Here is a 26937-nt window from a genome sequence, read left to right on the forward strand (position 1 = left end):
TAAAAATCATTGAAAGCCAAGTGTTTCGATGTGATGACCAAATTTGCATGAGTTAATTACATAATAATGAATAGAACATTAAAAAAGAGATGGCTAAGGTCCAGCAGAACAAACACAGTTCTGTCCCTTGCAAGGGTATGAGAATGGTGCATGTTCTTTTTTTAATTCATTCAGGTGGGTGTTGCTGGCATGGCCAGCATTTATTGCTCAGCATTAATCAAGAGACTGCAGTCCATGTGGTATAGGCACATGCACAATGCTGTTAGGAAGGGAGTTCCAGGATTTTGACCTTGCAACGATGAAGGAACAGCAATATAGTTCCAAGTCAGGATGGTATGTGACTTGGGTGAGAACTTGTAGGTGGTGGTGTTCCCATGCGCCTGCTGCCCTTGCTCTTCTAAGTGGTAAAGGTTGCAGTTTCGAAGGCACTTTTGAAGGAGCCTTAAAATTTGTTGTATACGGTACACTCAACAAATGCATTGCTCTGATGGTGGAGGGAATATTTAAGGTGCTGGATCAGGTGCCAATCAAGTTGGCTCCTTTGTCCTGGATGCTGTCGAGCTTCTTGAGTATTGTTAGAGTTGCACTCATCTAGGGACGTGCACAGTATTACATTACACTCCTGATTTATGTCTTGTGGTGGACAGGCTTTGGGGGGGCGGGGAGAGAGGGGTCAGGAGGTGCATTACTCACCACAGAATTCCCAACCTCTGACCTGCTCTTGTCACCACATTTATATGGCTGGTCCAGTTAAGTTTCTGATCAAAGCTAACACTTAAGATATTGATATTGGAAGATTCAGCATAAGGGGAGATGGTTAGATTCTCTTATTAGAGATGTTCATTGTCTGGCATTTATGTGGCATGCATGTTACTTGTCACTCATCAGTGAAAGTCTGATTGTTGTCCAGGTCTTGCTGCATGTGGGCATGGACTGCTTCAATACCTGAGGAGTTGCGAATGGCACTGAACACTGTGCAGTCATCATTGAACAACTCCACTTTTGACCTTATAATTTAGGGAAGGTTATTGATGAAACAGCTAAAGATGATTGAGAATAGGACACTGTCCTCACCAACTCCTGCAAAAATATCCTGGGACTGAGCCGATTGACCTCCAAAAGCCAGAATCATCTTCCTTTGTGCTAGGTTAGACTCCAACCAGTGGAGAGTTTGCCCCCTGATTTACATTGACTTCAATTTTGCAAGGTCTCCTTGATGTCACACTCGAACCAATGCTGCCTTGATATCAAGGGCAGTCACACTCACCTCACCTCTTGAGTTCAGCTCTTTTGCCCATGTTTGGACTAAGACTGGAATGAGGTCTGGAGCCAAGTGGCCATGAAGGAACCCAAACTGAGCATCTGGATGATGACTGAGAATAAACTGATGGAGCAATAATTGGCCGGATTAGATATGTCCTTTTTGTGGACAGGATGTAGCTGGGCAATTTTCCACATTGTCAGGTAGATGCCAGTGTTGTCGCTGTACTGGAGGATCTTGGCTAAGGATGCAGTTGGTTCTTGAACATAAGTCTTCAGCACCACAGCCAGATGTCATTTTGTACCAAGGTTCTCTTTCTTCCTAATAAGCTCTTCCTTGCCATTAGATTGAAGTAATAAAGGCAGGTCCTTGGCTCATTGTCTGCTGATTCTTCATCCTGAACGTTTTTTTTGACAGTGGTGGTTTGCCATTTCCTTCCACCCTCAGAGCTAGAGGCAGATCCCAAGTCTACCTCAGCAAAGCTGGAATCAAACCATGCTGTTGCGTTATTCTGAGCCATATGCTAGCTATCTAGTCAACTGAGCTAACCAGCCCCCTGATCGATACTTTTCTTGATCTATATCAATTACTTATATTGGGTGTACAGGGTACAATTTCAAAAGCTGGGATGTATTGTGAACTGTGAGGAGGATAGTGAAAGACTTCGAGAGGACATAAACAGGCTGGTGTAATGGGTGGACAAATGGCAAATGAAATTTAATGCACAGAAATTTGAGATAAATTTTGTTAGGAAGAATGAGGAGAGGCAATATACCTCATGCACAGATTTGACCATCACACATGCCAGTTTAAAGTATAAAAATCTTGAGTGACACGGTGGCAGATTGTGCTGCATAGAATCATAATATGGTTACAGTACAGAAGGAGCCCATTCTGCCCGTCGAGCCTGCAACTCTCTGCAAGAGCAAATCATCCAGTCCCACTACCTGCCCTTTCTTTGTAGTCCTGCAAATTCTTATCTTCAGCTGCTTATCAAAGTCCCTTTTGAAAACCACAATTGAATCTCCCACAACCACTCTCTCAGGCAGTACATTCCAGATTCCAGTAACTACGCTGCTTTAAAAAATTTACCCATATCACCTTTGGTTCTCTTGCCATTCACCTTAAATCAGGATCCCTGGCTCTTGACACTTCTGCCCCTGGAAACATTTTCTCCTTATCTACTCTGTCCAGATTCCTCATGATTCTAAACACCTCTATCGAATGTTCTCTCAGCATCTCTTCTCGAAGTTCAACAGCACCAGCATCTCCGAACTATCCATGTAACTGAAGTCCCTTATCCCTGGAATTTTTCTTGTTTATCTTTTCTGCACCCTCTCCAAAGCTTTCACATTCTTCCTAAAGTGCAGGGCTCGGAACTAGACACAATACTCAACTGAGGTTGCATCAGTGCTTTGGCACTCTGCCTTTATGTAAAAAGCCCAGGATCCCCTTTGCCTTTTTAACCATTTTCAGCAACCTGCCCTGCCACCTTCAAAAATTTATGCTCATATACCCCCAGGTTTCTATGTTCCTGCATGCCTTTTGGATTGTATCCTTTGGTTTATATTGCCGCTCCTCATTCATCCTAACAAAATTTATCATCTCAAATTTCTGTGCATTAAATTTCATCTGCCATTTGTCCACCCATTACACCAGCCTGTTAAGGTCTTCTCGAAGTCTTTCACTATCCTCCTCACAGTTCACAGTACATCCCAGCTTTTGAAATTGTACCCTGTACACTCAATATTAGTAATTGATATGGATCGTGAAAGATATCGATCAGGGGGCTAGTTAGCTCAGTTGTCTAGGTGGCTAGGGTATGGTTCAAAATAATGCCAATGGCATGGTTTGATTCCTGCTTTGGCTTAGGTAGACTTGGGATCTGCCTCTACCCCTGAGGGAGGAAGGAAATGGCAAACCACCACTGTGAAAAAAACAGTTCAGGATGAAGAATCAGCAGACAATGAGCCAAGGTCCTGCCTTCACGCAGAGCACAGATTAAAGAATGAATGAAGTACTGATCTTTGGGAAACACCACTGCTTACCCAACCATTCACCACTACTGTCTGTTTCCTGTAATTCAGTCAGTTTCACATCCTTGCCACCACTGATCCTTTTATTCCATGGGCTTCAACTTTGCTGACAAGCCTATTATTTGGCATTTTATCAAGCTCTTTTTGGAAGTCCATATACACCACATCAACGGGGTCGGGAAGGAGGAGGACCTCCTCGTGAACCTGGGCCTGGGCAAGTTGGCCATTAACAGGTCCAGTCAGCGGGTGATCAAGGGGGGAGTCCCGCCCGATTGTTTGTCCCTCTTCCGCGGCTACGTTCGCGGCCAGGTGTCCCTAGAGAGGGACCACGCGGTGTCTGCTGGCACTCTCGAGGCCTTCCATGCCCGATGGGCACCGCGGGGACTGGGGTGTTTTATTGACCCCTTTAATCACATTTGTTTTAATGTTTTTAAGTTTCCTTTAAACTTTGTCCTTGGTTTTACGCTGACCTGACTTAGGGGCTGTGCTTGATTTATCCCTTATTTTGTTAACTTAGTTTAATTGTTTTAACTCCAAAAGAGTTACACCACATCAACTAAATTACCCTCATCACCCTCTCTGTTACCTCATCAAAAATTCAATCAAATTAGTTAAACACAATTTGCCTTTAACAAGTCCATGCTGGCTTTCCTGAATTAATCCACTCCAAACTTGTCCAAGTGATTATTAATTTTATCCTGGATTCTTCTGTTAGCATTTTTGGATGCATCCCATTGGTCTTAGAGATTTATTGACCTTAAGTACAGCCAGCCTTTCTAATGCTTTTTTATTAATATTTTGGTCCATTCACTATCTCAATTACCTCCTTGTTCACTCTCACCTTGGCAGCATCTTCTTTCTTGGTAAAGGCATTTGCAAAATACTCATTTAGTACTTTAGCCATGCCCTTTGTCTCCATACATAGATTTTTTTCAGCCCTTAATCATCCACACCCTACACCACCTACTACCATTTCCTATTGATACGCCGATAGAAAACTTTTGGACTTCCCTTTCTGTTAGTTGCCAGTTTCTTCTCATACTCTCTTTTGTCTCTCATTTCCTTTTTCACTTCCCCTCTGAACTTTCTATATTCAAGCTGTGTTATCAACCTGTCATCTGTAATATGCACCCTTTTTTTCTGTTTCATCTTAATTTCATCATTCAGGGAGCTCTGGCTGTGGTTGCCCTACCTTTCCCCCTCATGAGACTGTACTTCAACTGTACCCAAACCATCTTCCCTTTAGAAGCAGTCTATTGCTCCATTCATTTTTGCCTGACAATCTTTCATTCCAATTTACAGGACAGGTCTATTCTCGCCCCACTTAAATTGGCCTTCCTCTAATTAGGTATTTTTACTCTAGTTTGTTCTTGTCTTTTTCCATAGCTAATCTAAACTTTATGATATTATGATCACTGTTACCTAAATGTTGCCTGACTGACACTCGATTAACTTGAGCCATCTCATTCCCAGAACTAGTTCCAGAAATGTCTCCTTCCAGAAATGTACTGATCAAGAAAATTCTTCTGAATACACTTCAGAAACTCTTCTCCCTTTCTTCCTTCCAACCATTACTATCCCAGTCTATATTAGGATAAATAAAGGCATCCATTATCATTACTTTAATGTTCTCTGTAACTTCCCTGCAAATTTGCTGCTCTATTTTCTTTCCCACCAGTTGGTGGCCTATGGAATATACCCAATGGTATAATGGAACTTATATAACACTATCCAAATAGATTCTGTATTTGACCGCTCCAGGACTTCCTCCCTCTCTGATGTTTCAGCTGTGGCTCAGTGGTAGTACTGTTGTTTCTGAGTCAGAAAGTGAATGGTTCAAGTCCCACTCCAGACACTTGAGCACTTAATATAGGCTGATACTGAAGTGGAGTGCTGAAAGAGGTGTTGTCTTTTGGATAAGACATTAAACTCAGGTACTGTTTGCCCTCTTGGGTGGACGTAAAATAATTCCATGGCATGATTTGAAAAAAATGTTGATTTCTCCAGGTGTCCTAGTCAATATTTATTCCTCAATCAACACTTCCAGAGAAAATGTTATGATTGTGGGAGCTTGCTTTGTGCAGATGACTGCCATACTTCCTACATTAAAATGGTGACTACGTTTCAAAAGTCCTTTATTGGCTGTAAAGCCTTTTGGAACATCCTGCAGTTGTGAAAGGTGCAATATAAGCATACTTCAATTGTAGAATATAAGTAAAACTGATGCCTAATGCCCAACATGAAAAGTTCACAATACTGGCTGTATTTTCCAGGGATGGACTCAGTGAAGGTCAGTGAACTATCCAAGAGAATTTATCAGTTGCATCACACTGTGACAATCAACATCAGCAAAAAGCAGGATGCTACTGTCCATTGATGACCAGGGAACTATGTTCCGTGTGGTCTGACAATGCCCTGAAAGAGAGACTTCCATTTTATAGTATGTTCGCAAAATCTAAATTTTTGTTTAATTTACAAAATAGTTTAAAATTTTACACAATTTTACTTCATTATCAGAGTAATCTAGTATGTTTGCATCCACAAAACTCTGACATTGTCTCCAGTTTGCTGCATTGGAACATGACGGAGCAAACCAAGCTCCACACTAAAATTTCAATGCTCTCATTCCCCAGGTTGGTCACAATTAGAAGAGAGCCCATGTGGACCGTAAGTCTGTGCAACCAATTATATTTGAAGCTGTTTATGGTTGAAATGTATGCCCCTCCCTAATAAATCACAGCCGTTCACACCCCTCTCCACCCCGCCTCCACAACGAATCACAAACTCCCATAAATCACAACCTCCAGTGATATCCTGCAGTAATGATATCATACTGGGTACTCAAAGTCCTAAATCAGTGTCACTTCAGCTCAGTACTGTGAACTTTTTGTTTTAGTTACAGCGTAGTATACTTGATATCTTGACTGAGATCAGCTTAACTCAACACAGATAGGGATGAAAGTTAGGATGTTCCTTTCTATAGAGTTCAGTGGTGATTATCTTCCAAACAATGTTGAATGTCCAAAGTAGTTCTAACTTTTCAAATTAAAGATTTTAAGTAGATATGAGTGCATGTAATTGATACAACAGGCACAGTTGGAGGTTATGTCTTTCAGGTGGCCTCATCTACCCTTTCAGGTGGACAAGTTACATTTATATAATGCATTGAAAGTAATAAAACTCAAGATGTTTAACAAGTGAAGTAACAATTAAAACACTGAGCCACAGAAGAAGATATCAAGACAGATGACCAAAAATTTGGTCAAAGGGGTAGATTTTAAAGAGCACCTTAATAGATGAAGGAGAGATAGAGAGGTGGAGACATTTAGGGAGGGAATTCCAGAGCTTAGGGTCTTGGCAGCTGAAAAAATGACTACCAGTGGTGGAGTGATTAAAATCAAGGATGCACTACAGGCCAGAATTCGAGGAGCGCAGATATCTCAATGGGTTGTGGGGCTGGAGATTATAGAGATAGGGAAGGTCAAGGCCATGGAGTGATTTTAAAATAAAGATGATAATTTTGAAATTGCAGTGTTGCTTAACCAGAAACCAATGTAGGTCAGCAAGTACAGAGGACACAGAATCGGTTGAAGCACAGAAGGAGGCCATTCGGTCCATCGAGTCCATGCTGACTCTCTGAAATGCAATCCAGTCAGCCCCACTCCTCTGCTCGATCCGTGTAGCCCTGCAGGTTTATTTCCTTCAAGTCCCCCTCCAATTTCTTTTTGAATCATTGATTGATTCTGTTTCCAGAGAGCAGGGAGTTCCAGATCATTATCACTCACTGCATAAAGAAGTTCCTCCTCACATTCTCCCTGCATCTCTTGCCCAAAACCTTAAATCTGCATCCTCTGGTCTTTGTACTATCAGCTAATAGAAACAGATTTTCCTTGTCTATCTTATCCAAACCTGTCATTATCTTGTAACCTTCTAACAATTTCTCTCAATCTCCTTTGCTCCAAGGAGGACAACCCTAGCTTTTCCAAAGTAACCTTGTAGCTAAAATCCCCCATCCCCAGAACCATTCTGGTAAAGCTGTTCTGCACTCTCTGAAGGACCTCACATCCTTCCTAAAGTGTGGTCACAGGTGAATGGGACTTGATGCGAATTAGGATATGGGTGGTCTTAGGTTTATGGAAGGTGGATGGAAGATGCTTTGGAATAGTCAAGTCTCAAGGTAACAAAGGCACGTATGAGGGTTTCAATATCAGATCAGCGAAGGCAGGGGCAGAGACAGGTGATGTCACAGATGTGGAAGGAGGCAGTCTTAGCATTGGTGTGACTCTGTAATTGGAACCTCACCTCAGGATCAGATATGACACCCAACTTTGCAAAGAGTTTGTTTCAGCCTCAGTCAGTTACCAGGAAGAATGGTGGAGTCGATGGCTAGGGAGTGGAGTTTGTGGTGGAAACCAAAGACAATGGCTTGAATCTTCCTAGTATTTAATTGGAGGAAATTTCTACTCATCCAGTGCTGGATGTTGGACAAACATCCTGACAATTTAGAGACAGTGTAGGTGTTGAGAGGTACTGGAGAGGTAGAGCTAGATGTCGTCAGCATACATGTGGAATCCAATGATGTGTTTTTGAATGAGGTCACTGAGGAGAAGCATGTGGATGAGAAATAGGAGCAAATTAGGATAGATCTTGAGGGATACCAGAGACAACATTGCTGGAGTGAGAAGAAAATTCAATGCAGGTAATTATCTGGCTATAACTGGGTAGATAAGAGAGAGACAAGGTGAGTGAGACAGCCCTACCCAGCTGGATGATGGTGGAGAGACATTGGACAAGGATGATGTGCTCAACTATGTCAAAGGCTGCAAATAGTTCAAGAAGATGGGGAGGAATCATTTACCCTGGTTGCGGTCACATAAGATGTCATTTGTGATTTTGATAATAGTTGATTGGTACTGTTGTAGGGGCAGAACCTCTGATATGCTAACTCTTGTGAATTGTTCACTGGAGATGTGATTTTTCACTATATTCAGCCTTCCTCACAACCTTGCAAGAGGACTGAAAACTTAGCATTTTTAATTGTCCTTCTGTGCATGCACACCTGGTTTTGGACTGTTCATGCACACCTGATGTGCCTAGATTGGAGAGGAAACTAGAAGTGTAGCATGCCAAAACGCATTGCTTTGAATCTGGAGCCTGAGATGATGTTGATGTATGTGCAAGAATTATGGGGTGATAAAGGGTGTGGTCCCAAAGCTTGTGCTTAAACTGGAGGGAAAGGATTTATTCGCAGTTTTGGGACACTCAGCTCAAAGCTGGTAAGAGACCCTGAGGAGGAGAAAAGACTCAGACTCCTGGGTTGGTTCACACAAAGAGCCAGGAAAATCCTGGTACTGAGTACCATGTGCCATTTCCTGAGGCCTATAATTGGGAAATAGAGAAGAAGGGAGGCTCATAAACCACACCCTGCTCATAAACCACACCCCCCCACCAGTTGGAAAGGAGACTATTGGCCTAACGTCTGGGCATACTGGTTCTAAGGTGTTCTAAATCAGGCCTTAGGCTCCTCATTAATCTACTAAAGGCCAAATGTCCACTTTAGCTTGCTGGACGCCTGAACAATGGCCTGACTCAATCTCAGTTGTTCTTAAGGCATTCTTGGCCAGAGACATTGGGATCTGATATTAGACCTTTGGGACAGGACCATATGCTAATTCAATCCCTAACTCTTGGACACACATCAGCATGTAACACACTGCCTTCAGGGACCAAACAGAGTAGTTCTGTAACAAACCTCTTAATTTTTAAGAGTTTGCCTCCTGAGTTATGTGACAGGTGATTTTCACATCACTGGAAATCCTGGGTGGTGTGATTCAATGATGGACATCTGGAAAAGATGGGCATGGGTATATAAACACAATAACAAAAACAGAATTACCTGGAAAAACTCAGCAGGTCTGGCCTGAGTTTTTCCAGGTAATTCTGTTTTTGTTTTGGATTTCCAGCATCCGCAGTTTTTTTGTTTATATAAACACGTTGGCAGATTTGAAGCAGAAAGGGGGACAGTGCTTGAGCAAAGAGAACCATAAACAATAAGTAAAAGCAAAATTCTGGGGATGTTGGATCTTCAGAAGGGTCATATAGGTGTTAAATGTTAACTCTGTTTCTCTCTCCACAGATGCTGTCAGATCTGCTGAGTTTTTCCAGCATTTTCTCTTTTCATGAACCATAAACAATGTCAGCGAACATGGGCCATCATGTGTCATTAATTAAACTTGATCAACAAAGATGATGTAATTCTGTTGACTGCCCCATTTGGATCTCAGTTGCCAGCCTCTTGAGAGCAGCTGCCCACTTCTAACAACACTTTCAATCAGGGAAAAACTGAATGGGATTGGTTTGATGACGTTGACAAGTTCGACCCGCCCCTTCTCGGCTTTGATTGGCTGAGTGATAAACGATATAGTCGTCAATCCCATGCGCCTGAAGGTCTTTCGCCTTTTTTCTTGGAGAAAAAAATTAAAAAGCGCGATTGAAAGTGTTTAAAAAAAAATACAGAAACGCGTGTGGGGAAGGGGTGGGTCTTGGGTGTGTTAATTTTGTGTGTGCGGGGGGGGGGGAGGGTTTGAATTGTTTTGTCGGGCGGAGGGGGTTAGGCAGGCGGTTGGTTTGTACATCCGGGTGTGTGAGGCGGCTGCGGCTTCTTATCGGAGCGGCGGTGGTGGTGGCTGTTGCCGAGGCTCGGTGGCGGCCGGCCGGCTAGTTAGCCGGCGCAGGGGGTCCCGAGTGTCGCTCTTCCCATCAGAGCCGCGGTCTGGGAGCCTGTCAAGTCTGCACTCCCCGCTCGTTAGTGCCACCGCCGCCTGCATCGCCGTTGCTTTCTTCCTTGTGTGTCTGGGGAAGTAGGTCTGCGGGAGGCTCCGGAGCCGGCGGGCCGCCGCCGCCGCTCAGCCTTCCTCCCGGCCGGCAACTCCTGATTACCGGTAGAGTGGCCGGACCCCATCCTTCTCAGACGGGGGTGGGGGAGGAAATAGCCCATTGCCACCCGCTCTCACCTCCCCAGCCAGAGGTCTGTATATAAGACTGGGAGCCTCTGTTCTGTTTCAGGTATGTAGATAGGTAGTAATGTGGGCTCTGTGCTGTGACAGAGGCGATAGCTTTGTACCCTGTAATTCAAGCTGTATTTTACCCTCTAGTTTATATGAAGCCCCATCCATTGTTTTATCGACTTCGAATTAAAGAACCGGCTTAAGCAAACTGTTCCTATTCTTCCTTGGCTGTTTCAGTATAGTAAGAACAAATATGTGCTTAACGCTGTCTTTTTGGTTAGACTATATTTGTCTGTGCCAAGGCTTTATTCGTTGAAAGGAAGAATGATTGTAGCTGCTTTTGCATATTGGGTGAAGTAAAGCCTGTTTCCTGTGAGGTTGGTTTTAATAATACCTGTACCATAATGTAACATCATAGTTAAAACATTATTAAAAATATTGGGTAGTGTTTTAGTTTTTGCCTGATCTGTGTTTTCAGTTGATTAACTTATTGGTATCGCAGAATGTAAGTTAAATTGCAGTAACTTACTACTCCAGTTGATTCCCTTTTGAATGTTTTGATTAAAGGTCTATGTCCTTTGTGGCAGCCATGGATAAAAAAGAATGGATTGAAGAAAATGGAGAACCATTAATTGACCCACAGAGAATGTGTGGTATGAAAACAACATATAGATATTCCAAGGTAAGTATAATGTGGGAGCGGCTACATTTTCTTGACTAACCATGCTTAATATTTGTAACAAGAAACTGACATGGCTCTTGGCTTTTACCTTTCTGTATGGATGATATCAGAGCCTACATTTTATTCTCTGCTTTGGCAACAATGGATCAGAATGATGATCAGGTTCAGAGAACAAGTTCTCTCAATCAGGAACTATTTTGAAGAGCTTGTTTTGGTGGCTGTGCTGGGCCTAGCCAAGCCAGAGTGTAATTAGAATTTCCTTAATTGTTTCCACTCAGCTGTACTGAGTTAGTTTAATAGCTGAAAGTAATCTAAATAGTTGACTTGAGATAGCTGTTATGGTATGATCTGATGCTGGGATCCCTGTTCTGCAGCAAACTGTAAAATGGATGGTATAATGAGAATCTTTTAATATCCACCCTGGATGTGCATATCCATCCTGGATGTACATAGAACAATTGAAAGTAATGCTAACACTACCCATCCCTAATTGCCTTTGTGAAGGTTACCACCTTGAACTCCTGCAGCGCATGTGCTGCAGGTACACCAAAGTGTCGTGTGGGAGAAAGTTCCAGGATTTTGATCCAGCAGTTTAAGAAGCTATATCAAAAGCTGTTGTGGCCATTTGCAGCCATAAGCCTTTAATGTGGAACCAGTTTGTGTGGTCCTCAAGTGCATGTTCAGATTGATTATTCTGCTGCAACAGTGATTGTATGAAGCCGAACCACTTTTGAACTAATGTTAGTGATGTAAATAATACCTACAGGCTCTTGTGTGCGAACTGAAGAATTACATTGAAAAAGTGGAAAGTTGTCCCCTATACTTAAATGCTCATTGCTTATGTATGAGCTTAGATTTAGTTCCACGAGGCTTGAGGCAGCTCAACTGAACCTGACCTGACACCTCCATATGTTTACCTTCCCAGGGGTGTCATTGCTAATGATTAGGAGCAAGTCTTATTCTTGGCCACTTCTTGGCTGTGTTTGTTAAAGCCAGTTACTGTCAGCAGTGTTGCAAACTCGTGACATCATTTGGTGAGGGATTAGCTGCATCACCATTGAAATAATTTGCATTTGTTCCACGATATGCTACTTGACAAGTAATATGTTATGAGCATTACTCCTGTACATCAAAATCCATGAAACTGGAATAATAGATTGTGGTACAGAAAAAGATTATATGGGCCATTGCCTTAAAGCTATCCAATTTGTCTCATTTCCCTGCTCTTTTCCATAGGCCTGCAAATTTTCTTAAGCATTGAATTACCATTTGATGGTAACTATTGAATCAGCTTCTGTCTTTTCAGGCTCTGCTTTACAGATAATAACATTGCTGTTAATCAAAGAAAAATTCCTCCTTTCTACCTTCTGGCTCTTGAATCTGTGGCCCAGACCCTCCTGCCAGCGGAGCCTGTTTCTCCCTATCTATATTAGCACCTTCATAATTTGGAACATCTCTATTAAATCAGTCTGTCATCCTCTATGGCATAAGGAGAACAATCTCAGCTTCTGCAATGTCTACACACAGCTGAAATGCCTCACCCCGGTACCATTTTAATAAAATTCTGTTGCCCAGAATTGGAAATAACCAGTGTCTTATCAAAATTTAGTTCACTTTTTGTTCTCTTGGTATCTGTTATAGGCATCTATTATGCCTGTAATAGCCTTATCAACTTGTCCTAACATCTTCAGAAATTGGTGAATGGAAACCAAATTGTGCTTTTGGTTTATCTTGCCACTCCATGTTCTTCCTTCCTCAACCTACTGCCTCGCTTTTTTTTTTGCATTAAATTTCAACTGTCATGTCTGCTTATTTCACCATCTACTATCCGCTTCATTAATTACTACATATGAGTTTTATGCCATCTGCTAACTATGAAATTATACTCCAGTACCCACATCCAGGTCATGAATATATCAGAGCAGTAATCCAAATACTGGAATTCAGAATGCTACTATATACTTTGCTCTAGTCTGTAACAACTGTTTGTCACTGCTCTCTGCTTTCTGTCATAACTAGTTTCATATTCATGTTGCCACTGCTCCTTAGTCTTTTTACTAAGTCTACTTTATGGCACTTTATTACATGTCTTAAGTCTATGTACACCACCATCTGCATGAGCCTCATCAACCCTCTCTCCATTATTTAATTGTGGAAATTAAATAAAATTTCTGACTCTTTTGCTCTCAACGAAGCAGTGGTGACTCTTGCTTACCCATATGTTTATAAATGACTTTTTTTTTCATCTTGCATAATGGTATCTAGAGGTGTTTTCCTGTATCTTGCTCAGTATAAATTCAGTTGCTTTTTTAGGCCACATTTGGTGCTAAGTGACTAAGCATTTCCTGTTTGGAGCTCTGTTACTAAGTCACTTGCTTGCAGTGCAGCAAGTGGTCTTATTGTGGTATGATTCATCTAGTTACTACCAGTATCCCTATACATTTCTCTGTGAATACCCTGGATGGAAGAGCAAGTGGGATTTCTTGTAGAAAAAAACCTAGTCATAGATTTGAAACCAAATGTACTAAATCAAGTCACAAGGTGACCCAGATGTAGTATAATTTTGTTCCCCTAAATTTTCAGATGAGCAGCAGGAGCCTGGACTAGTTGGGAGCGTGGGCTTCACTTTCAATTGCGTAGTGATGCGTAGGAGAGGGATGGGAAAGCTTCAAGGCAGAGCAGGTTATTGTGGGCTTCATTGCCCCAGTCAGTGGTTTAAAATGGAATCTCTCCCTTTCAACTTGTCTAGATGCCATTGGTGACGACCTGATTTTCTCAAACTGAAATGGACAACCTCAGGGTGAATTGGGATGATTCTTTCATGCCAGGACATAAAATTCCTCATCTTGCATGCAGATGAAAAGTCTTTGTTAACATTTTCAAGTAAAATTTAATACTCTGGCTTATTCAAAACTGATGCTGTGCAGACTGAAGGATCCAGAACGCCCTACAATTCCTCTGGCAGCATTCCAAGCGCTTTTTGAGCATTGCATCCTCTGGAGCAACTGTTGGTTTTCAGTTATCAAGTTGGATAGGGTTTGGCTACACTAATGTTGAAGTTGGACCACCAACCCACATCATTTTTCCAAGCAGGGTTCACTGGATATTGAATGGGGGTGGCCATTGCAGTTAATCCTGCCCCTCCAATTCTGACAGGAGTGTCCAAACTACAGCCCACAATCCAAGTTGCTCCTGCCAACTTGGAATAGCTCTACTTCCTAGCCCCTGAAATACCTCTGAAGGCTCTTCCCTAGTTTGTTTTTTCTGGGTTCTGCTCTGCCAATTTTTCAATTCTGACAGGCTGCAGGCTGGAAATAAAGTTTTTTGTGTTGGGTTGCTTGGTACATGGAGCAGTAATAAGAGGTAGGAATTGACATGGGTTGGGGGGGAAGGGGATGGTAGTGGTGGTTGGGGGAGTGTGTCAGCCTGAAATTCACATCTGAGTGTCATTTTTAAAAATTTGTTCATGGGATGTTGGTGTCGCTGGCAAGGCCAGCATTTATCACCCATGCCTAATTGCCCTAGAGAAGGTGGTCGTGAGCTGCCTTCTTGAACTGCTACAGTCCATGTGATGTAGGTATATCCACAGTGCTGTTAGGGAGGGAGTTCCAAGATTTTAGCTCCGCCAGAGTGAGGAATGGCAATATATTTCCAAGTAAGGATGGAGTGGCTTGGAGGGGAATTTCCAGATGGTGTTCCAATGCATCTGCTGTCCTTGTCTTTCTAAATCGTAGTGGTTGTGGGTTTGAACGGTGCTGTCAAAGGAACCTTGGTGAGTTCCTGCAATGCATCTTGTAGATGGTACACATGGCTGCCACTGCATTGGTGGAGAGTGAATGTTTGTGGATGGGGTACCAAACAAGCTGCTTTATCCTGGATGGTGTCAAGCTTGTTGGGAGCTGCACTCTTCTATGCAAGTGGAGTGTATTCCATTACACTCCTGATTTGTGCCTTGTAGATGGTGGATAGGCTTTGGGGAGTCAGGAGATGTTAATTTTTGCAGGGTTCCTTGCCTCTGACCTGCCATTGTAGCCACAGTATTTATATGGCTAGTCCAGTTCAGTTTCTGGTCAATGGTAACCCCCAGGATGTTGATAGTGGGGGATTCAGTGATGGTAATGCCATTGAACATCAAGGGGTGATGGTTAAATTCTCTCTTGTTGGAGATGGTCATTGCCTGGTATTTGTGTGGCACAAATGTTACTTGCCACATGTCAGCCCAAGCCTGGATATTGTCCATGTCTTGCTGCATTTGGACATGGACTGCTTCAGTATCTGAGGAGTCTCAAATGGTGCTGAACATCATCAGTGAACATCCCCACTTCCGACCTTATGATGGAAGGAAGGCCACTGAGGAAGCAGCTGAAGATGGTTGGGCTCACAACTCATCACTTTAGGAGTTCCTCAGAGTAGTCCTGGAGCTGAGATAACTGACCTCCAACAACCATAACCATCTTCCTTTGTGCTAGGTATGACTCCAACCAGTGGAGTGTTTTCCCCCTGATTACCATTGATTCCAGTTTTACAAGGGCTCCTTGATGCAACACAGTCAAATGCTGCCTTGATGCCAAGGGCAGTCACTCTCGCTTCACCTCTGGAGTTCAGCTCTTGTCCACGTTTGAACCAATCCTGGAGAAAAATACTGAGCATCAAATTAATGTGAAAGGTGAGACTCCAGCTGATCTGAGCTTCTTAGTGGTGGTAGACAACTTGCTAGTAGTCCATGGACTCCGTTGCAACTAATAGAATAGTGAGCAAAGAAGAGAATGGACCAACCAGATGCCAAAACGTATGTCCCTGAAGTGTTTGTAATGGGCCAACATCAGCTGAGACTGCATTGTGACCTGCTAGACTGAACCTGCATTTTACTGATCTATGGCTATGTTGTGAAAAAGTTGAAGTACCACAGGGGTGGTGTTAATTTGTTGTTTTGAACAGGGGGTGGTGGGGTGGGCAGCGGGGAGGTGGAAGCTTAGTACAAGACTGCATATGAACCATATTGTTACTGTATCCATTCTGAAATTTTTAATGTGGTCATTAACATCTCCATGTCAGCATATGTTTGCCAACTACAAGCCATTTAAGCATTCACTTAGATTCTTTCCAAAGTAGTTTTAACATTTTCTTCTGTTGTGCAGGAAAAACTACTAGAAATCAAAGAGTACCCATATGCCAAACGGAGACCAGCATGCCTTTTGGAAAAATATGATAGGTAAAGATTCGTCAACTAAAAATTTAATTACTGAAGTATTGGTGATTAGTAGATTCTAATTGTTTTATGAAATAGAAAATGAGACTTGAGGCATTCAGTCAGTTTGAAATGGTTCCTTGCTAGTAAACATAACTGCTAATTCAATTAATTTGACAAAGGTTGCACTTTAATGAAATTCAGATAAAGGTTTGAAACTGTTTGAACATGCCCAACACCTAGAGCATATTTCTGAAACAACAGATGTATATGCCAGCATCTTCAGAGCAGCATTTTTTCAAATAGCTTCACTTTAGAAAGTTTGCTCTTTGTACATTAGGTACTCACCACTTTAACAATCAAATCAAATGCCAAAATCAGAATTTCAAGATCAGCACTTGTAAAGTTAACTTAATTGTGGAATCTCTCAGTTGGACAGGGGAGGGGGTACAGCGTGTAGAATCAAGACCAGAATATTTTCATGTTAGTGTCAGCTTCGTAGCAATATAGCATGCAAGCATTATAATGAAAAAGAATTGTGCTGTCTTCTACTCTTTGGCAGTTTAAGTCTTGGGTCACTGCCTTCTTCTGGAGGGAGACGATGAAGGAAGTTTTGTATCACCCAGCACGACATGATTTGTCAATTTTGAGAAACAGACTGCCATGTCATGTCCTTATGAGCTAGTTGAGTGAGGTGGTGCAGAGCGTTAACTGTGAATCCTGGGATTTTTAAAAACTTTAAATGGTATGAGAGCAATTGAAGATTTTTTTTTAAAAAAAAGCACTATTTAGGTGCCAGCTACAGTCTCACTTTCACTTCTGGGCACCACACTTGAGGAAGAATGTTGGGCCTTGGAAAGGAGGCCTTGGGAGAATAGGATTATGGTTTTGTTACGTGGAGAGATTTGAAAAAGTGGAGTTGGTGTCCTTGAATCAGACAATGGATTAGGGAGATTTTACTAGAAGTATTGAAAATCGTGTCTTGAAGTGGTAAGGCAAAACTTTCAAGTGGCAGAAGGATCAGTAACAAGATTTTATTTATTCTTTGGGATGTGGGCTTTGCTGGCTGGACCAGTGTTTATTACCCACCCCTAGTTGCCCTTCAGAAGGTTGTGGTGAGCTGCCTCCTTGAACCATGTGTTGCAGGTACACCCATAATGCTGTTAGGAAGGGATACACATTTGAAGTGATTGAAAGAGCCAAATGTGACAGAACTTTTTCATGGATTACTGTGATCTAGCATGCCCTGCCTAAAAGAGTGGTGAAAGCAGATTCAATAGTAACTGCAAAAAGAAACTTAATATTTCAAGAAGCAACTTAATATTTCAGAGCATGGCTGCCACTGGGAGCAGAGCTGACAAGTGGACTCATTGAATAGCTCTTTGAAAGAGCAATCATCATGGACCAAATGGCCATCTCTGTATTTTAACTCTATAGGATGTAAATTGAGGATACCTATCAAGTATATTCATTATTTCATATATTTTGAGCAGCGTTGCAACATTAGTATTCTAGCTTCACGGTGTGGTGTGTCAAAAACACCAAGCAATGAATCCCTCCATTCACATTGTACAAAACTAACAAGTCAATTTTCAGGTTAATGAACCTAGTGCTTCTGGTTTCTATAGTGAAGGTATCTGGGACCCTGAGAAGTGGCATGCGTCCTTGTATCCTAGTTCAGGCAGGAGTTCACCATCGGATGGAAATAAGAAGGATTATGCTTCGGATCTCGACAGGGCAGTTCTCAAACGCAGAATTGCAGGTGAGAATGGTGTAAAGCATAATCTCTACACTTGGCAGAGTTGAGTTTGTATTTTAATTACTGAAATTTCACCTTTTGGGGAAACTAATACAAATTTTCAAGTTTCTATGCAATAACTTGTAGTTGGTGGAGTAATGAGACTATATATGGAAGAAATGAATCGCTGGCCAACCTTGGTTCTTGAATTTGTGATTTCTCTGAAGATAGCAATGAACTTTGTCACGATGTTGGTATCTGGTTCCTGGTGTCTACCCAGGGATACTTGGGTCAATTATATCAGCTGTGCCCTGTGACACATTCATTTCCTGGGAGTGAACCAGTGCACTATAGTCTGTTTGGCTCTTGGCAAAGTGATCTCCAGATGTTCACATGGAAACCATTGCCAGGGCTCAGTTTGTAAGTCTGTAAAAACAACAGACATGTCAAGCCATGATGGGGGTGGGGGCATAATGGTAATGTAAATGGACCAGAAATCCAGTGGCCTGGACTCATGCTTCAGAGAAGAGTTCCAATCTCACCATGACAACTAGAGAAACTTGGATTTGATTTATTAGTTAAATTTGGAGTTAAATGCTGGTCTTGTTAATCATGAAACTACCAGATTGTCCTAAAAACCCCATCTGGTTCACTGCCCTTCAGGGGAGGCAATCTACTGCCCTGATGCACAGCAAACAATAGCCTTCTAAAATGGCCTAGCAAGTCACACAGTTCAAGTAATTAGGAATGGGCAATAAATGTTGACCTTGCCAATCACCAAGCTTCACATCGGAGGAACAAATTAAAAAAAAACTTAAGCATTTGAAGGACTCCAAGTCAATTGTATATTATGTCTTATGATGCATTTAAAAGGTTCAAAATAGCCATGCTTTTCCCTTGGCAGTGTCATTTTGTCCTGCACTTTCAGACCTTGTACTTCAGAAGGCAATTCTTCAGTTTGTTTTATTTAAATGTTGTGTTCATTGCTTTTTTGGAGTTTTAGGGCAATGAATTTGTGAAGCTGTCTATTTGAAAAGAGGCCTTGCACAGATTTTAAAAATAGTGGTTTGCATTGTCCTGCTTGAACTTTTAAGTTCTTGCTTGCTTGGATCCTCCATATCTCAGTTGTTACACTGCTAATTTGCAATGTCCCAATGTGGTTTGTCATCATTAATCTCTTACAAACTGATAGGTGTCAGTGAATTTAATAAATGCAGGGTGTACAGTTGACAAAGCCAACTAGCAGTGTTCATGCTGCAGCTTTTCAACACCAGTCATGTAGTTGGGACAGTGCATACAAAGAACATCCAAGGGATTGGTAAAAGTTTACTCCCTCACAGCTGGTGTCCTCTGGCTCCAGCTGGTGTCCTCTGGCTCCAGCTGTTTTATGTGCTTCAGCATCTGGGATACCAGATAATTGTTCCACATGTTTGTCAGACCACTCAATGAATATATAATCAGATGGATGACCCAGAATTGGGTTAAAAACAAAAAACTGCGCATGCTGGAAATCCAAAACAAAAACAGAATTACCTGGAAAAATTCAGCAGGTGTCTGATGTGGTATAAAATGCAACCAGGTAGTGCAAACTTGAAGTTTAGTTAACAGCAAACAGCATTTGTCCTCGGTACAATTCACATGTTTCACTGCTGCCTTTTTCTCCTTGACTGCAGAGCAGGCATTTACTGTGTGAATAATACTTGGATCAAACTTCAGTCTACCACAGCACTGTTAAAGGGCAATTTGGCAACCACCTTCTCCAAATTGGTACACTGCTTCTTAGATTCACCACAGTGAACAGCAATTTTTTTTTTTTTGGCCACTCATCGTACAAGTGATAGAACAAGCTGGCAGTATCCAAAATGGTGTGAAAAGATTGATTGAAGTTTAATTACGTTTTAAGATCCTGATGATCAGAATTTAGTTAGCTGTCATTCGCTAAATGTAATGCTCCGGTCAAGCAGAGGTTTAAGTCTAGCTTGAAAGTTACCCATGCGTCTTTGCTTACAGCTGGTAGTTGTTAGCAGAAATCTGTGTAAACCCTGGAAGGTGACTTTTCCCATAGCACAAAATTGTCTGTGTGCCAAGGAGCCTACCAGTCTCATGGTACCTATTGGTAATAATTATAATTAATATCTAATGGTGCCTACCTACCCCAATGGTCAAGGGTACAGTGTACAGAGATGTAAGAAAATGCATGAACTTTTCAAATGTTTTCCCACTGACCATAACCGGGTGGCTGACAGAAGCAACAGCCTGATTCAGACCACCTGAAGCATCTAGTTCAGATCAGAGTGACCTGATCTTTGCCAAGTGTCAGCTCCATTCATATCAGCAGAGTCACAAAGGTAATGGCATTTGACTCTAACTCCAGAGTTTGAATACAGTGTGCAGTACGTTGTAGGGTGGCTGCATTTTTTGAATGTCTTTTAGAAGAGGCATTCAAGGTGATTCTGGTATATCTAGAATATCTTTGGCAACATTTGTTCTTGAACAGTTATGTTTGAATATATAGTCATCAATCTTTTTTTGTTTGCTTTGTACACATTGGATATTACATTTATCTTTTTTTGGAATTGCATTTCAAAATGGAACTCTGCTTGCAAGTTCTTTGGATGTCCTGAGCATGTGATAGCAGTTTACAACAGTGTCTATTTGATGATACCTCTGCTGGCTCAGTAATCAAAAACAAATGCTACTATGCTCTCCCCTTTTTTTGCATGCCTCCTATTTTGAAGGATCTAATGGTTTCTGCCTCAGCCACTCCATGGCAGTGTCAAACAAGTTGCTATGTTTAACGCAGCAGCTGCTTCGGACCTGGAAAGCACTGCTTGTGATGGGGCAGATTCAATTGTGACCTGTAAAGGGAATTGGTGGAGAATTGGAGAGAATTTGCAGGACTGTGGGGAAAGGGTAGGAAAGTGGGACTGGCTCTTGCGCACATATCAATGGCTGTCTCCTGTGCAAAAACTATTTTGTATTCTTTGTACCAACAATCCTTTGTGCAAATTATTTTCTAACTCCTCTCACTTTTTGTTAACTTTAAATTTGCACCCTTCTCATTAATTCCCTAACTGCCATCTTGCCATTTTCACCAACAAACTTCAATGTTTCTAAAAATGTTCAATTGTCTCAACTTCAAATGTTTGTGTTAACATTCCTAGTACCTTGGTTCAATCCTTATAACTTCAATCCCTGGTGCCATCAATGATTTTAATGTGAGTTTTTCATGTCCTTTTTTAATAATGGAAGGCTCTGAACTGCAACTGGTACATTATTCTTGTACTTTATGCCCTTGATTCTAAAACCAAAACCTGGCTTTCAATGTCTTTAACTACCTGAACTTGCACTTTCGGGCACTTGATGCATTAGAACTCATGGATGGCCTCCACTTCCTTGTCTTTCTCTTGCTTTTGCTCCCAAAATGTGTTTCCTTGCAGTCTTGTCTGACATTTCAATATCTAGTCTTAATCTTACATTTATCTTTGCTTTGTTGTCATACTTCAGGTTTATGCTGCAAGTCCCATTCTCCTTAACATTCCAAAAAACGGGAAAAAAGGGCTGACGTTGAAATGCACCGCTTTGAGCTCCTAATTAAGCAACGTCTATTTATCAGTGAACCAAATTTGCATACATGCTGCTAGAATCCCTTTTCCTTTGTCTGAATTTTCTTAAAGCCATGAGAAGTTTGATCATTTTTTTGTAAGTCACTTTTGCATCTCCTGCGTTCCTTTTTTCCATTGAATTCAAATAAAATAAACAAAGCTTGCCTTTAACAAATTTCCAGATGTCATTGATTAACCCATGCTTTTCTTTTTACCTCAAGGATTATAAAACTTCGCCTACAAAAGGCTGGTTTATCTTTTTGTCCTTCCTTGAACTGGCAAATGCTAGCTCATTCATTGAACATAAGTTCAGCAATTGAATCCTTGCTGAAGTTGACAGGTTTATTATGTAGTGTGCTGTTACTAAACGATAGAGACATAAAGTTCTCGTTTGATCACTGGTCTGTTTCATGCTCCTGATTATCTTAGCTGCTGCCACACACATCAAATTGTGCACTGACGTTTTATTGTCTTGATGCATATATACAGTGGCCCATTTTTGATAGAGACATCAAAGGGTTGCTAGGGCTTGTGACAGTAGCCTATGTTGCACCTTAATGGGAAACAAACAAAAATAATTTGATCATCTTGTTGAGCAGGATATTTTCAAACCCATGAATCCTTATTATGAAAGCTTACTGATCAGTTTTGTCTTCTCTCCAGATCCGCGAGAGAGAATTAAGGAAGAAGATATTGATGTTGTGCTCAGTCCGCAACGTCGGAGCTTTGGTGGAGGCTGTCACGTGATTAATACTTCTAACTCCCGGAGATCTGGAAGCCCACTGGAAAATAAAGAAAATGAAAATATCCGTGGATTGGGGGGCCAGCGGAGAATTGGCAGTGGACGGATAATTACATCAAGGAACTTTGATCGAGATGGCCGAGACAAAGACTTGCGTGACAGAGATGCGCGAGAGGGAAGAGATCGAGATTACAAGGAAAAGCGCTTTCGGGTTAGATTTGTTCCTAGATTTCACTTGGTTTTTGAGTGCCATCTTCCAAATTATGACTGGAAAGATAAGCCATTGGCTTAAAAAAATGATGTAGATCCAAGTTCACTTACCAAACTAAAATTAATTTCTCTGGGTTTATTGGAGGGAGAAATGGGACATGACCACTGGTCAGGATGAGATGGCTGTTAGAGAAGGATAGGACTAAATGACAGTTGAGACTTCGACTGGAGGCTGATGTGAAAGTTGATTACTTGAGTGTATTTAAGAGGGCAACAAGAAAGTTCCTCTGTCTTTTTCTAAAGCTACTTTTTGGGATTGCTGGTCTATTTTGAGCATCAAAGTAAGTTTGAACTATGAGTAGCAACATTGAAGTGGAAGCTAACAATTTTTGGTTTCCTCCTTGTTAACATCTAGTTAATTGACCAGAGTTTACTTAAAGTTGACTTAGTTTTTTTGGTATTTAATTGCTACTTTCATTCCTGTCTAATATTGAAGGGTAAGCAATGTGTCTTAATTACTTGCAGCCATTCCAATGCCCCCACTTGAGGGTGAAGTGCCTTCTGTTGAATTAAATTGCCTTTGTTTGTGAAGAATGGTAACCCATTGAATTTTGGCCCTGAAGGTTTAAATTTATAAACTGAAATGTCCACATGTAACAATGGTAAACATGACATTGAAATGTTCCTGATTTTTAAATATTCATTATTTAAGTGATTTGCTTTATCGCCCTCAATTCTGTCAAAGAAAATTAACTCCTGACAAATATTTTCTTTCTTTTGTAGAGGGAGTATGGTGATGGTAAACGCATTTTTGGTGAGCGGAGGCGATGTGATTCGTACACTGAAGAGGAGCCAGAATGGTTCTCTGCTGGTCCCACTAGTCAGTCAGAAACAATCGAGCTGACTGGCTTTGATGATAAAGTACTATTGGAGGATCCAAGACGGCCAAAGCGATGGAGGAAGCGATCAGAAACTCTTAAAGAAGGCAAGTTAGTTGTTTATGGAGTAGTCGGGTTTGACCTAGAAGTTGGAATGGAGTATACATGGAGTCTTGTTTAACATGGCTTTTCTTAAACATTCTTGATACTCGTGCAGTTACATAAATTAGACACTTAACATGCCCTTGCTCAAATTCCTTTTACAAGGATAAGCATTTGCAAATTGGCTGGATAGCCACTGAGAATTTGGTCACCATCTCACTTTTCCATCCCCAGAATCTTAGATTTCTACCTTTAAGGGGCAGAAGGGACTGCTGCCTGTGGTGAGGCAGGGTGAGGTGAAGGATCCTTCTAAACATGATAAATAAGGTGGTCACCTGGAGTCGGGACAAGAGGTTGGACAAGCAATATACAATAGGGAAATAGTTGTACGTATAAATGTGGCTTCTCATGGGACCATCTGACCACTTGATGGCCTGAAGTGCTGTTAAGGAGGGAGCTCCAGGGTTTTGACCCAGTGACAGTAAAGGAACAGTGATATGGCTTTGAGGCAAACTTGCAGGTGGTGTGTTCCCATGCATCTGCTCTCTTGTCCTTCTGGGTGGTCGAGATAGCAGATTTAGAAGGTGCTGCTGAAGGAAACTTGGTGAGCTGTTGCTGCAGTGCATCTTGTATATGGTGTACACTCTCTCTGTGGTGGAAAGTGAATGTTTGAGGGTGGTGGATAGGAGTCCAAATTAAGCAGACTGGTTGCGTTAACCAATCCTGGATAGTGTGGAGTTTTTTTGCCTGGATGAGCACAGCTCCAACACAAGTGGAGGGCATTCCATCTCTCCGCTGATTTTTGTGCCTTGTAGATGGTGGACAGGTTTCGGGCACTGAGTTAGGCACCGCAGGATTCAGAGCCTCTGACCTGCTCTTGAAGCTGCAGTACTTATATGGCTGGTCCAGTTCCATTGTCTGGTCAATCGTAACCCACCCCCAACCCCAGAATTTTGATAATGGGTAATTTGGCGATGCTAATGCCAGTGAATGTCAAGGGAAGATGTTAGATTCTGGTTGGAGATTGTTATTGCCCAGTCCTTGTATGGCATGAATGTTACTTGCCACTTTTCAACCCAAGCCTCTGAGGAGTTGTGAATGGTGCTGAACATTGTGCAATCATCAGCGAATATCTCCCATTTCTGACCCTATGATGGAAGGAAGGTCACTGATGAAGCAGCTGAAGATGGTTGGGCCTAGGACACTAGTGTGAAGAATTCCTGCAGTAATGTCATGGAACTGAGATGATTGACCTCCAACAACCATTTTCCTTTGTGCTAGATATGACTCCAACCAGTGTAGAGTTTCTGCCCATGATTCCCATTGACTTCAGTTTTGCTAGGGTTCCTTGATGCCACACTCAGTCAAATGGTGTCGAGGGCAGCCACTTTTGCCTTGCCTCACTCAAATTCAGCTTTTTTTTGTTCATCTTTGAACCAAGGCTCCAGTGAGGTCAGGAGTGGAGTGGCCCTGGTAGACCCAAACTGAAGATCAGCTTATTGGTAAGCAAGTGCTAATTGATGACTCCTTCCATTGCTTTACTGATGATTGAGAGTAGATTGGTGGGGTAGTAATTAGCTGGATTGGATTTGTCCTGATTTTTGTGTGCAGGACGTACTTAGGCAATTTGCTACATTGCCAGGTAGATGCTAGTGTTGTAACTGTACTACAGCAGCCTGGCTACAGGTGCAGCTAGTTCTGGAGTGCTTGCCTTCAGTATTGCTGGAATGTTGTCAGGGCCCATATCCTCTGCAGTATCCAGTGCCTTCAACCACCCTTGATTTCATGTGGAGTGAATCCAATTGGCTGAAGACTGGCACCTGTGATGCTGGGGACCTTGGGAGGAGACAGATGGATCATCCATTCAGCACTTCTGGCTGAAGGTGGCTACAAATATTCCAGCCTTGCCTGTTGCACTATGCTGGGCTCCCATCATTTGAGGATGGGGATATTTTGTGGAGCAGCCAGTTAGGGCCTTCACTTTTTTAAAATCTATATCAGTGACTTAGTTGAAGGGTCTGAATGTATGGTTTTTAATAGTGGGCTGTAAGGAGGACATGAGTCTGCAAAGGGATACAGACAGGTCAAGTGAGTGGGCAAAAAATTGGCAGATGGAGTATAATGTGGGAAAAATGTGAGCTTGTCCACTGGCAGAAAGAATACAAAAGCAGTATATTTAGAGATTGCAGCACTTTCTCTGGACGTCTTGGTACGTGAATCATGAAGTTAGCATGCAGGTTCAGCAAGAGATATGAAGGCAAGTGGAATTTTGTCATTTATTGCAAGAAAAATTGAATATTTAAGTAGGGTTATTTTGCTACAGTTGTATGGGCTGTTGGTGAGACCACATCTGGAGTACTTAGAAGCTGTTCGGCGAAGGTTCACTTGTTTGCTGGGATGAAGGGATTGCCTTGTCAGCAAAGGTTGACCACCTTGTGCCTGTATCCATTGGAGTTTAGAATTGATCTTATTAAATCATAGAAGATCTTGAGGGGACTTGACAAAGCGGATGCTGTTGAGATGTTTCATTTGTGGGACAGATGAGAACTCTGGCACTATTTTTAAAGGGTCTTCTCATTTAGGCTGGAGATGAGAAGTTTACCTTGGTCTGTGGAATTCTCATTTGAGGGCAGAGGAGGCAGGGTCATTAAATATTTTAGGGTTGAATTAGATTTTTGATAAGGGAGTCAAAGGGTATGAGGGTAGACAGTAAAGCAGAGGCCACAATAGGATTGGCCACTATCTTATCAAATGGCTGAGCAGGCTTGAGGAGCCAGATGGCCCACTCCTAATTCATATGTCAGTGTGTATGTTGTCCAGTTGATGGTTTAATTGTCTCCCACCACTCATGACTGGTTGTAGCAGGACTGCAGAATTTAGATCTGGTCCATGGGTTGTGGATTGCTTAGCACTCTCTCCATCCTGCTTATGCTGTTTGGCATGCAAGCACTTGTGTTGCAGCTTGACCAGGTTGGTACCTCCATATATTTAGGTCTATCTGGTGTTGTTCCTGGCATGCTCTCTTGCACTCCTCATTGAACCAGGGTTGGTCACCTGGCTTGATGGCAATGGATAGGGGATATGCCTGACCATGAGATTACAGATTGTGTGGTTGAATACAATTCTGGTACTGCCCATAACACCTCCATGGTTGCCCAGTTTTGCGTTGCTAGTCCTGTTCAAAATCTATCCCACTTAGCACGGTGTTAGTGCCACATAACACAATGGAGGGTACCCTCAATGTGAAGACGGAACTTTGTCTCCACGAAGACTTTGTGGGTTATTGCTATAAATACTGTCGTGGGCAGTTGCACCTGCCACAGGTAGATGGTGAGAACAAGGTCAAATTGGTATTTCTGTCGTACCCTCACCACCTGCCACAGGTCCAGCCTAGCATTTATGTCCTTTTGGACTTGGCCATTTCAGCCAGTCATGCTACCAAGCCACTCTTGGTGATGGACATTGAGGTCCGCCACCCAGATTATTTT

General features: G+C 42.1%; 1 protein-coding gene across 3 annotated transcripts in view; it reads left to right on the plus strand.

Annotated features, from left to right (window-relative positions):
- Positions 1–9946: 9946 nt before the first annotated feature.
- The window catches only part of eif4enif1 (eukaryotic translation initiation factor 4E nuclear import factor 1), a 69274-nt gene continuing 52283 nt past the window's right edge, over positions 9947–26937 (plus strand). For 2 of the 3 annotated variants that reach the window (XM_041202259.1, XM_041202260.1), the window contains exons 1-6: positions 9947–10362; positions 10872–10986; positions 16125–16198; positions 17803–17936; positions 22181–22470; positions 23253–23454. In XM_041202259.1, coding sequence (XP_041058193.1) covers positions 10876–10986; positions 16125–16198; positions 17803–17936; positions 22181–22470; positions 23253–23454 — 811 coding nt within the window. In that variant the 5' untranslated portion in view covers positions 9947–10362; positions 10872–10875. The remainder of the gene's footprint in view (positions 10363–10871; positions 10987–16124; positions 16199–17802; positions 17937–22180; positions 22471–23252; positions 23455–26937) is intronic. The other variant, XM_041202258.1, reaches the window with a different exon arrangement.

Source organism: Carcharodon carcharias, chromosome 13 (assembly GCF_017639515.1).
Source record: "Carcharodon carcharias isolate sCarCar2 chromosome 13, sCarCar2.pri, whole genome shotgun sequence".
Lineage (NCBI taxonomy): Eukaryota > Metazoa > Chordata > Chondrichthyes > Lamniformes > Lamnidae > Carcharodon > Carcharodon carcharias.